General features: G+C 61.3%; 3 protein-coding genes across 4 annotated transcripts in view; 2 read left to right on the top strand and 1 right to left on the bottom strand.

Annotated features, from left to right (window-relative positions):
* The first annotated feature begins 810 nt into the window (after positions 1-810).
* On the top strand, positions 811-5367 carry SIRT6 (sirtuin 6). Its single transcript, XM_017742507.1, has 7 exons — positions 811-1125; positions 1409-1591; positions 3439-3498; positions 3663-3758; positions 3991-4071; positions 4154-4277; positions 4952-5367. The coding sequence occupies exons 2-7, from the start codon at positions 1431-1433 to the stop codon at positions 5258-5260; spliced, it is 831 nt and encodes a 276-aa protein (XP_017597996.1). The 5' UTR covers positions 811-1125; positions 1409-1430; the 3' UTR covers positions 5261-5367.
* A 196-nt stretch (positions 5368-5563) lies between these two features.
* CREB3L3 (cAMP responsive element binding protein 3 like 3) lies at positions 5564-9826 on the bottom strand. 2 transcript variants are annotated; one of them, XM_017742504.1, is made up of 10 exons: positions 9619-9826; positions 8689-8813; positions 8328-8583; positions 7826-7941; positions 7448-7576; positions 7261-7367; positions 7106-7174; positions 6939-7023; positions 6646-6742; positions 5564-6531 (listed from the first exon to the last, which is right to left on the bottom strand). In XM_017742504.1, exons 1-10 carry the CDS (start codon positions 9632-9634, stop codon positions 6182-6184), a joined length of 1350 nt encoding a protein of 449 aa, XP_017597993.1. In that variant the 5' UTR covers positions 9635-9826; the 3' UTR covers positions 5564-6181. The 2 variants fall into 2 exon arrangements, with proteins under 2 accessions (XP_017597993.1, XP_008638146.1); XM_008639924.2 differs by having other exon boundaries at positions 5566-6531; positions 7448-7579; positions 9619-9822.
* Positions 9827-10061: 235 nt separating this feature from the next.
* The window catches only part of MAP2K2 (mitogen-activated protein kinase kinase 2), a 5552-nt gene continuing 4957 nt past the window's right edge, over positions 10062-10656 (top strand). Inside the window, exon 1 of the mRNA XM_017742462.1 lies at positions 10062-10070. Coding sequence (XP_017597951.1) covers positions 10062-10070 — 9 coding nt within the window. The remainder of the gene's footprint in view (positions 10071-10656) is intronic.

Raw genomic sequence — 10656 nt, 5'->3', positions numbered from 1 at the left:
CGGGGACACCCGTGGGGAGCGCAGCACCGGGGAGGGAGCGAGCCCTTTGTGTGTCCCCAGCACCCCCCGCCGCTCCCTCCTTGTGCTCCTCCATGGCCCTTTCCAGGGCCTCCCTGACCCCACCCAGCGGCTCCCTCCTTCTCCCCCCAGATCGCCCCCTGGCTCCCTCCACGTCCGCCCTGACCCCCAGCAGTACTTGAGAAGCTTAAAACAGGGTTTGGGAGAGGGACAGGGACACTCAGGGGCCTGTCCGGTGCCAAGGGGGTGGTGAGGGGATGGAGACACTCAGGGCCTGTCCTCGGCCCTGTCCCCAGGAGATGGGGCTGGAGAAGCGTCTCAGGAATCAAATCCCGTGCCCACACCGGGGTCTCGTGTCCCACCTCCGTGGCTCCCGTGTCCCTCGCTGTCCCTCGGCCCTGCCCTGTCCCCAGAGCCGGTGGCACTGCTGGTGACAGCTGGGGCTGAGCACACGTGGGGTGGCCTCGGGCCGCTCCGGCCCTCCTGGAGCCCAGCCTGGGCCAGCTGCCTGTCAGAGCAACAAACTCCCCGTCGGTGTTGGCTGTTCCCGGCCGTGTCCCTGCACGGAGACGCTCTGGACAACGCTGAGTCTCTCCCATTAAATGCTTCTGTTGTTACGGAATGCAAAATCCTTCATGGATAAGGAAGAATTGTTACTGGGGTTTCTGGGGCTCTAGAATCATGGAATGCCAGAAAGGTTTGGGTTGAAGGGACTTGAAGGATCATCCAGTGCCGCCCCCTGCCATGGACAGGGACACCTTCCACTGTCCCAGGCTGCTCCAAGCCCCAATGTCCAGCCTGGCCTTGGACACTGCCAGGGATCCAGGGGCAGCCAGAGCTGCTCTGGGAATTCCATTACAGGGCCTCCGCACCCTCATGGGGAAGGATTTCTTCCCAATACAATCCACCCCCCACATCTCCCCATGGAGATCCATGCCCACATCTCTCCATCCCACACTGGTTTTGTGTCTTTTCCCAGATTTTTGACCCTCCGGAGGAGCTGGAGCGGAAGGTGCGGGAGCTGGCGGACCTGATCCGGAGCTCCTCCAATGTGGTGTTTCACACGGGGGCAGGGATCAGCACGGCCTCGGGGATCCCTGACTTCAGGTAAGGCCAAGGGCTGGGAGGGTGGCAGCTCCTCTAAGTCCGTCTTCCTTCCTGGAAAGCTCTGATTTACCCCACACCTGCCCCATCCCTGCTGTCCATCCTGGATCCAGCTGCAAACACCCTTCTCCCTCTTGCACATCTCAGCTGTTCCCACAGAATCCCCACATGTGTTGTTTGCATCAACCCCCAAAACCCTGCTGATCCATGAGCTCTGCTCCCATGGATGGGGCTGGCATTGCCCCTGGAGCTGAGCTCTCCCTCCCTGCTCTTCCCACGGCTGCAGGGGCCCCAATGGTGTCTGGACTATGGAAGAGAAAGGGCTCTCCCCGAAGTTCGACACCACCTTTGAGAACGCCAGGCCCTCCAAGACTCACATGGCGCTGCTGGGGCTGCAGAGAGTGGGAATCCTGAAATTCCTGGTCAGCCAGAACGTGGACGGCCTGCACGTGCGGTCAGGATTCCCACGGTACTTTCCCAGCCCCGTGCGGGGGGTTCTGTTCCCGAGGAATCTCTGCCCTGGCTGATACGGGCCGTGGAAGCTGGAAGGGGATAAACCAGGTGGAATTTAGAGGAGAGAGGTTCTGGTTCTAATCCAGAGGGTCATGGAATGAAATCAGCCTCGGCTGTTGCTCTCTAGAAATGCTTCCAGCTGCTGTGTGCGCACAGGACAAACAGGTTGTGGAATCATGGAATCATGGAATCCCAGGACGGTTTGGGTTGGGAGGGACCTTAAAGCCCATCTTGTTCCCCCCGCCAAGGGCAGGGACACCTTCCCCTATCCCAGGTCACTCCAAGCTCCATCCAACACCTGTCCCCATCCAGGTCCTGCTGGTTGTGACTCTCAATGCCACCTGGAGCACCTGGGGCACTGAGGATCCAAAGGATTCCCTCTGCAGGGAGATGTGACGGGAGCCGAGGCTGGGAGAGCTCCACTCCCTGCGTGGAGGGGGCCGGAGTGGCCGTGTCAGAGTTGTCCTCAGAGGAACCTGAGCCTCTCCTGAGCCTCGTGACAGCCGCAGCTCTGTCCTTCACAGACTCCAGCCTGTTACAAAACCCATTCCCAGCACTTAAGAGCAGCCAGCGATTGTCTTGGGAGGGAAAAGCGCTCGGAGCTGTTGGGAAAGGGGAGGGGAGAGCAGCTGAGTTCAAGGAAGAAAATGAACTGAAGGGAGTCATTGAGGCTTGAAAGATGCTGAGTGTGACACTGATACCTCTGGTGTTCTGTAGAGGGAGGTGAGGCCCTGGCACAAGTTTCCCAGAGGAAAATGGGATGCCTCATGCCTAGAAACAAGGATGGAAACAGGAACAGGCCTTGGACAGCGCTCTCAGGGATGCACAGGGTGGGATTGCTGGGGTGTCTGTGCAGGACCAGGGGCTGAACTCCATGATCTTTGTGGATCCCTTCCAGCTCAGGATATTCTGTGATCCCTGGGAACAGACAAGGCCAGGCTGGACAGGGCTTGGAGCAGCCTGGGATAGTGGAAGGTGTCCAGGCCCATGGCAGGGGTGGCACTGGATGGTCTTTAAACGTCCTTTCCAGCCCAGCCCATTCTGTGATTCCATGAGTCAGGATGTGCCTGAGGAGCATCGATGTGTCCTTGCAGAAGGTGCATCTCACAAACACCTTCAGCCAGAGCTGCTTCCAGGGGTATTTCCTGGGATTACAAGCCCCAAGTCCTGGGTCCTGCTCCCAACCCCGTGTTTGTCTGTTTAAAATAAACAACCACGGGAAAAGGAGTAGGGAACGATGACAGAATTCCATGGTGCTCCCACACCCCAGAGCCACTGGCTCCTGTTCCAGTTCAGCCCAGCTCTGCCTCCCAAACAAAGCCTCTGCTTGAGTAAGAAGCACTGAACTGGGGCCAAACTGGGGGAAATCAAGTCAGTCCTGTCTCACCCAGCCTGGAGGAAGTTCCCAGTCAGCGTGGGGCGCTGAGGAAAATAGGGAGAGCATGGCTGTGTTTTCCTCTGGCTTCTGCTCTGAGCCTGAGGGGAGTTTTAGGAAAAACAGGTGTCAGAGGGCTGGAACAGCACAGGGACAGACAGGAATGTTGGGTGCTGGAAAAGCAAAGATCTGGGTGCTCCTGGGAGCAGAGATTTGAGTGGATCAGGAGCTGGAATCAGTGCTGCGGACGGAAGCATTAAAATTAAAAGGGCAGGATCTGCTGTCCCTCCCTCAGTCCCTGCTGGGAGATGAACCCATCCCCAGGCAGAGCTGGGATACCGGGAAGCCCTTGAGGGTCCTGGGGAGGAGGGGGGGTTCCCCCAGGGCTCCCCACCCTTCCCCAGCTCACCTGTGCCTCTCTCCCACAGGGACAAGCTGGCCGAGCTCCACGGGAACATGTTTGTGGAAGAGTGCGTGAAATGCGGGAAGTACGTGAGCCCTGAGCCCCGGAGGGGGCTTGGCTGGGACTTCCATCCTGGAATGGGGGCTTGGCTGGGATTTCCATCCTGGGATGGGGGCTTGGCTGGGATTTCCATGCCAGGCTGTGTGGGGGCCGTCCCAGCCCCTCCCTGAGCAGTCCGTGTCTCCGCAGGCAGTACGTGCGCGACGCCGTCGTGGGCAGCATGGGGCTCAAGCCCACGGGCCGCCTCTGCAGCGTCACCAAGGCCCGGGGGCTGCGGGCCTGCAGGTAGGGATCCCTCCTGGGATATGGGATGTGGGAATGACCCAACAGCCCCTCGGATTCAGGAGAAGCAGCCCAGGGTGTGGGAAGATCTCTCTGGGTGCTCTCTGTCCCTTCCCAGTGTGGGACAGGGAGGCTGGGACAGGCTCTGGTCACTGTCCCCTCTGCCAGGGCAGCTCTGCTGCCCATTCTCCTGCCTTTTCCAGGGAAAACCACGATCCTTGTGTGTGTTTTTCAGAGGGAAGTTACGAGACACTATTCTGGATTGGGAAGATTCCCTGCCCGACCGTGACCTGACGCTGGCAGATGAAGCCTGCAGGTACTGACACCCTGCCCAGGAGCTGAACAGTCGCTTCCCACCCATCCATGCCCTGATCCTGGATTTCTCCTCCTCCCTGCAGGAAAGCCGATCTCTCTGTCACCCTGGGGACCTCTCTGCAGATCAAACCCAGTGGGAACCTCCCTCTGATCACCAAGAAGAGAGGAGGGAAGTTGGTCATTGTCAACCTCCAAGCAACCAAACACGTGAGTGAGCGTCCTACAGCTCTGCCCTGCTCCTTTCCCCTCCTGTCCCCTGTTCCAGGCCCATCCCAAGTTTGTCCCTGCACGTTGTCCCCTCCCAGGTGGCCTCTCTTAGCAGGCACACAGGCTGGGAGTCCCGGGCTGGAGGGTTTAAACTTGCAACTCCTGCTAAACACATAGAGATTGCAGGTAAATATTAGAATCATGGAAAGGGTTGGGTTGGGAGGGACCTTAAAGCTCATCCCATTCCCCCCACTTGGGCAGGGACACCTTCCACTGTCCCAGGCTGCTCCAAGCCCTGTCCAACCTTATCCACGCAAGTGTTGGGAGCAGAGTAAAAGCTCAGCCTGGAGCCTGCTGTACCCTCTGGGATTTACAGCCCAGTGGAGTGGCCACACACACGGAGCCCGTGTAGGTCATACTCAGTTCCTGCTCAGTTCCTGCTCAGATGTTGGTGCCCTAATTGTTCAAAGTCTTTAAATACCCAGAGCTGGGGGTTCCTGGGATGTCACCAGAGCTCCCTTGTCCCTGTCACGCTCTGCTGTCCCTGGCTCTGTACCCACATCCCGTCCCCAGGCAGAGCCCCAGGGTCAGCTCACGTCCCGCCGGGAATGGGGACATCGCCCTGTCCCTGGGAGGGGCCGTTTGTCCCCTGAGCCGTGTCCCTGCTGTCCCAGGACCGCCAGGCCGACCTGCGCATCCACGGCTACGTCGATGACGTGATGACCAAGCTGATGAAGCACCTGGGGCTGGAGGTGCCCGAGTGGACGGGGCCGGTGGTGGTGGAGAGCGCCGAGCTGGCCACGGCCGAGCAGCTGCAGGGGCGGCTGAAGGAGGAGCCCCTGGCCCAGCACAACGGCGCGGGAACGCCGCACCCCGGGAAGGCGCCGCTGGAGCGCCGGGACGGGCTCAAGCAGGAGTGTCCCAGCCCGGACATGGGGCCGACGCCGGTGAAGAAGATGAAGGTGGAGCCTCTCCTCACCTGACCTGGACTGTCCCTGTCTCACCTGGGCTGCTTTTCCTACCGACTTTTTTTTATACCCTTAAATATTGTCCCTTTTTTTATGTCAGTATTAAACACACTTGAATTGTGGCTTGTGGAGCAGCTACACCCACGGGCCTGGGGAGGGCCTTGCACAGGAAAATTCCTCCCCGTAAGGGTGGAATGGAATTCCCAGAGCAGCTGTGGCTGCTCCTGGATCCCTGGAAGTGTCCAAGGCCAGGCTGGATGGGGCTTGGAGCAGCCTGGGACAGTGGGAGGTGTCCCTGCCCATGGCAGGGGTTGGCACTGGATGATGGGCTTTAAGGTTCCTTCCAACTCAAACCATTCCATGATTCTGTAATTCCATGTCACTCGGTCATGGAAGGGGACTGGTGCTGGCTGGATCCCAGTTGGACTCAGGGCTGGGAGCTGTGGGAAGGTGCCCTGGCCCCAGCTCCAGGTTGGGCATGGCCATGTGTCCCCCCTCTCCTGGGCCCCTCATGGCAGCAGGTCCCACCAGCCCAGGCCTCCTTGAAACCTTGTGGATCACCCCCTCTTAAACAGCAGGTGGATTTTTTCCAAAATATCTTATATTTAGAGAGGAAAATAAAATTTACAAAACCAAAAACCAAAACAAAACCAAGAACAAAACCAACCATCAGCAGCCAACCAGCCCAGGGCCCCTTCTGCTTCCTCAGCCCCATCCTGAGTGACCCTGTGTCCCTTCCACTCCTGCTGTGCCAGGGGGGCAGGAGCAGCCCCTCCCTCCCAGTAAGGCCAGTGGTCTCTTCCCAGTTCACAGATCCAAGCAAAGCCAAGCGGGTCCAGCATCGGGAGGCAGATCCTGGAGGGGTCCCCCCGAGGGCTCGTCCTGTAGGGGATGAGGTGCTGTCACCCCATGGCACCCCCGTACTCCCAGGTGCTGCTAAAGCTCCTCCGCCGGCTCCAGCACCGCGGGCCGGCTGTGCCCGGGCTCAGACCACGCCAGGGATGCCAGCCCCGCGTGTGGCACGGGGCCATCCCCTGGCACAGCGTCAGCGTGGTCCCTGTCCTCGTGGCTCAGCCCCTCGGCGGCCGATGATGCCCGTGAGTCATTCTGGAGGGACACCTTGTCCGGGTGTGTCGGGAACGTGCCCCGGAAAGCCTCGTGCAGGGTCTCGGGGGTCTCCTCCAGGGGCTCCGACCACAGCGGCTCTGGGGGCTTCTCGTCCCCTGCCTGGGGCTGGGTGTGAACCACACGGGAGGCGGCAGCGTTGTGCAGGGACCTGGAGAAAACTGAGCACCACGGAGGGTCAGGGCCTGGGCCAGGGCGCTGAGGGTCTGTCAGGGCTCTGGCTCAGCTCAGCACAGCCCTGGCACAGCCCAGCACTGCCCCAGCTCAGCCCTCACCTCGCACGGGCCTGAAGTCACCGTTTGCCTCAGCCTTGCTGGGGGCGAAGGGGCTGATGGAGGGGAAGACAATGAGGGTGAAGGAGAGCAGCAGCACCTGGGGACAGAGGGGACACCACTGAGCACAGCAGGGGAGAGGGACCAGGAGCTGGGACAGCTCCCAGGGAGGGGGCTGGTGGAATGCATCTATCCCTCCATCCCTCCCTTCTGGTACATCTCCTACCAGAGCACCATCCCTCCCTCCCTCCCTCCCTCCCATCTCCAGGGCTCCAGGGTTTGCCAGCCCCACGCACCGCCAGGCAGGTCCCCGTCTGTGCTGCCTTGTTGCTTGACTGTACCACCATCGCCTGGAGCTTCTTCAGCTGCTCCAGGAGGGATCTGGGAACAGGGAGAGCCCATGAGCTCCCATCCCAACACTTCTCACCCCACCCGGTCCCCATCCTGCCCCAGGAACACCTACGAGTTCTGCTTCTCCAGGTGCAGGACTTTTCTCTGCAGCTCCTGGTTCTGGGCCGTGCACGCCGACATCCTGGGACAGGGAGAGGGGGATGAGCTCAGGGGACAGCAGGGGGTCGGGGTGTCACCATGCCCAGAGCGAGGGGCTGGGCTCTGTACCTGCTCTCCAGCCCATCAATGTATTCCTTCTTCTTCTTGCGGCTCTCCTGAGCCGACTGCTTGTTCCGGATCTTCCTCCGGATCTTCTTCAGCACCCGCTCCTCGTACTGGGGGAGACACGGGGGGTCAGGGCCACCAGGGCTGGGACCCCCTGCTCCACACCCTTCCCAGGCATCCTGACACCCACCTTGGTGAGGGGCAGCTGCGTGGGCAGGGTCACCCCCTCCTTCGCCAGCAGCTTCTTCTCATCCTCCGTCAGCACCAGCTCCTGGAAGTGGCCCTGGCTCGGCCGGAGCAGCGAGCCAGGAGCCTGTGGCTGCTGCAGGAACACGGAATGGTGACATCTCTGGGTGGGGGTCACCCCCCACCTGGCCCCTGGGACCATGGGTGGGACCACAATGCAGGGATTGTGGGCCAGGAAGGGACCATAGATGAGGACCAGGAAGGGAAAGGGGACAAGTGTGGGGATGGGGAGGGATAGGGATGGGAATGGGGGATGATCAGGGTCCAGGAAGGGACACAGCTGGGGACAGAGAGTGTTGGGGACACAGGGACAGGGACTCACATTGTCAGAGCTGCCCGAGAGCAGCAGGTCCTTGACGGTGAGGGCACAGGATGCGGGCGGGGGGACCATGGGCAGGTCCTGGCTCTCCTCCAGGAAGAACCCAGGGTGCCACATGTCTGGGTGAGGGCAGAGCGGGGCTGTCAGCAGTGCTGTGTCCCCTCTGTCCCCAGTGTCCCCACTGCAGGACTCTCCCCCTGCCATGGCCCCAGAACCAGGGGGATTTGCTGCCCAGTCCAGTGACCCTGACTCTGTCCCCCCAAACTGTTCCTCTGGTCCTGCCCTATTCTCCCCCCAACACCAGTCTGCCCAGTTCACCCCAGTTCCCAAGCTCTCCACACTCTCCCCATTTCCTCCCTAGCCCACCAGACCTCCCAGTTCTCTCCAGTTTCCCCCAGCTCCCCATATTTCCTCACAATCCCTGAGAGACCCCACCGCTCTCAGCTCCCCAGTGTCCCCAGTCCCTCCAGTGCCCCCAGCCTGGTCCTTTCCCAGTGTGGCTCACCCAGGTCGATGGAGACCTCGGGGTGCAGGACCCCAGACCCGGCCGGGGGGGGCTGGGCCCGGCAGGGGTTGGTGTAGGGGTACAGGACCCCTCGGGGACCCCTGTCACAGCTCCGGGGGGGGCTGTCGTGCTGGTCAGAGGGGGGGTCCTCGGACACTCCGCTGTCGCTGGTGGCCGGGGACCAGCTGGGCGAGTCCAACACCGAGTCCCCGGAGGCCAGGATGGAGCTCAGGAAGTCCTCGCTGTCCAGGGCACGCTGTGGGGACACGCACCCATCACCAGGGCGCACCCACGGCCCGGGGTGCCCAGGGCTGTGACCCCGCAGGGCCGAGCTGGGGCGGGGACCCGGCCCGGGGCTCACCCTGTCCTGGGGCCAGGCTCCCGGCGGCGTCCCCAGCTCCACCCCGCACAGGATCTCGCTCTCGCGGTCGAAGAGGAGATCCAGCAGGTCCAGGCTGTCGAGGCTGCCCGCGCTGGAGGCCGTGGCTGTGGGGTGGCAGGGTCAGTCCCCGGCCCAGGCCCCGGGGTACCCCGGGCCGTGTTGGGATTCACCTGGAAAAGCCCTACAGGTGCGGGACTGGATGGCTCCAGGCCTGGCCCCCCATCCCCAGCCTCCTTCCAGCAGCTGAAACTCCCAAATCCTCTGGTTTTCCACCCAGAGCAGCCCAGCCAGGGGGTTCCCTCCTGGAGGTGACTGTGCTGAAGGGCTGGTTAATCATTTTGGGTGGCAAGTGGAGGGGAGGGGACTGTGGCTGGTGGCCACCCCAGGGAGGGGACTCAGCCCCAAGGAGGGGGCTTGGCCCCAGGGAAGGGACTCAGTCCCTCACTGCCACCCCAGGTACTGCTTCAGACCCCCGACTCAGAGAGAGCCACTGGGCCAGTTGACTACTTGCCCAACGGGCCAATCAGCCAACTGACATCCCAACTACCCAACCAGCTGACCCACTGACCAACTGGTTGACCAGTCAATTAATGAACTGATCAATAGACAGACCAAATGGTCAACCTGTTGGCCAAGTGACCAATGGATGGACTGACCAACCAACCAACCAAGCCACGGAGCAATGGACTGACCAGTCAACTCTCCGACTGATTGACCAACCAACCCACCACCCAACCACTGACTCGAATGTCCTCTCCAAGCCAGTTGGGGACAGTTGTCATTACTGTGACATTTGTCTGGCCAAGGTGGACACGGGGCTTTATTGCACCCTGTCCTTCGCCCTCAGTCCTCTCCGTGACTCCTGATGGCCCCGTGGGATCTCGCTGAGTGACGGCAGCCAGGACATACCTGTGTGAGACGCCATGGATTGTCCTCTCAACCCTCTCTGAGCACAGGGGATTGGGGTGGACAACAAGCCTGGCCTTCACCCTCCTCCTCTTCCTCCTCCTCTGTGATTCCCTGACCCGAGTGGCAAAGTTTAAACTCCAGCTGCACAGAAATAATGTCCCGGATTGCAAAATGTCCCAGCCCTGATTGGGGCCATCGGGGTGTGATGGCAGGGCCGCCCCGGGGCTGGACCCGTAACTCATTAGCCAAATGTTTTTGTGCTCCTCTGCCAAGCGGGGCAGGAGGGGCCGGGGCTGCCGGGCGAAGTCCAGGTGCTATAATTGTCCATGAACCTTCACCCACTTTTGGGGACAGTTTCCCTTTTCTCAGACATCTCAGCATTAATCACATTCGATGGGTGCTGAGGGCAATATCCGGGGACGTTGGCTTGGACTCTACCACTTATGGCTTATGCCGGAAAACCTTGGTGCTCTCAGCTCCCTGCAGCTCTCCCTGGAGAGAGGCCAGTGACAAGGGATGGAGGGACAGGACACAGGGAATGGCATCCCACGAGGGGCAGGGATGGATGGGAGATTGGGAAAGAATTCCTCCCTGTGAGGGTGGGCAGGCCCTGGCACAGGGTGCCCAGAGAAGCTGGGGCTGCCCCTGGATCCCTGGCAGTGCCCAAGGCCAGGCTGGACATGGGGGCTGGGAGCAGCCTGGGACAGTGGGAGGTGTCCCTGCCTGGCAGGGGTGGCACTGGATGGGATTTAAGATCCATCCCAACCCAAACCACCCTGGGATTCCATAAGTCCCTCATGGCTGTCTCGGGGTGAACACGGGGTGGTGGCTGTGCCAAAGCCCCCTCCCCCTGCAATGAGGGCCATCAGCACAACAGCAGCACCCGCGTCCCCCCAGTGACCTCATCCCCACCAGCTCCCCGGGGATCCCGGGCACAGGGACGGGACACGGCTGACTAAGGCTCCGTGTGCCCCAGGCGTGGCGCGGGGACAAGGCCACGGCCCCTTATCGGCCGCCCCACGGCCTCTGACCGAGCAG

The sequence above is a fragment of the Corvus brachyrhynchos genome, unplaced genomic scaffold, assembly GCF_000691975.1.
Source record: "Corvus brachyrhynchos isolate BGI_N302 unplaced genomic scaffold, ASM69197v1 scaffold158, whole genome shotgun sequence".
Lineage (NCBI taxonomy): Eukaryota > Metazoa > Chordata > Aves > Passeriformes > Corvidae > Corvus > Corvus brachyrhynchos.
This window is presented reverse-complemented; position numbering and strand designations above follow the sequence as displayed.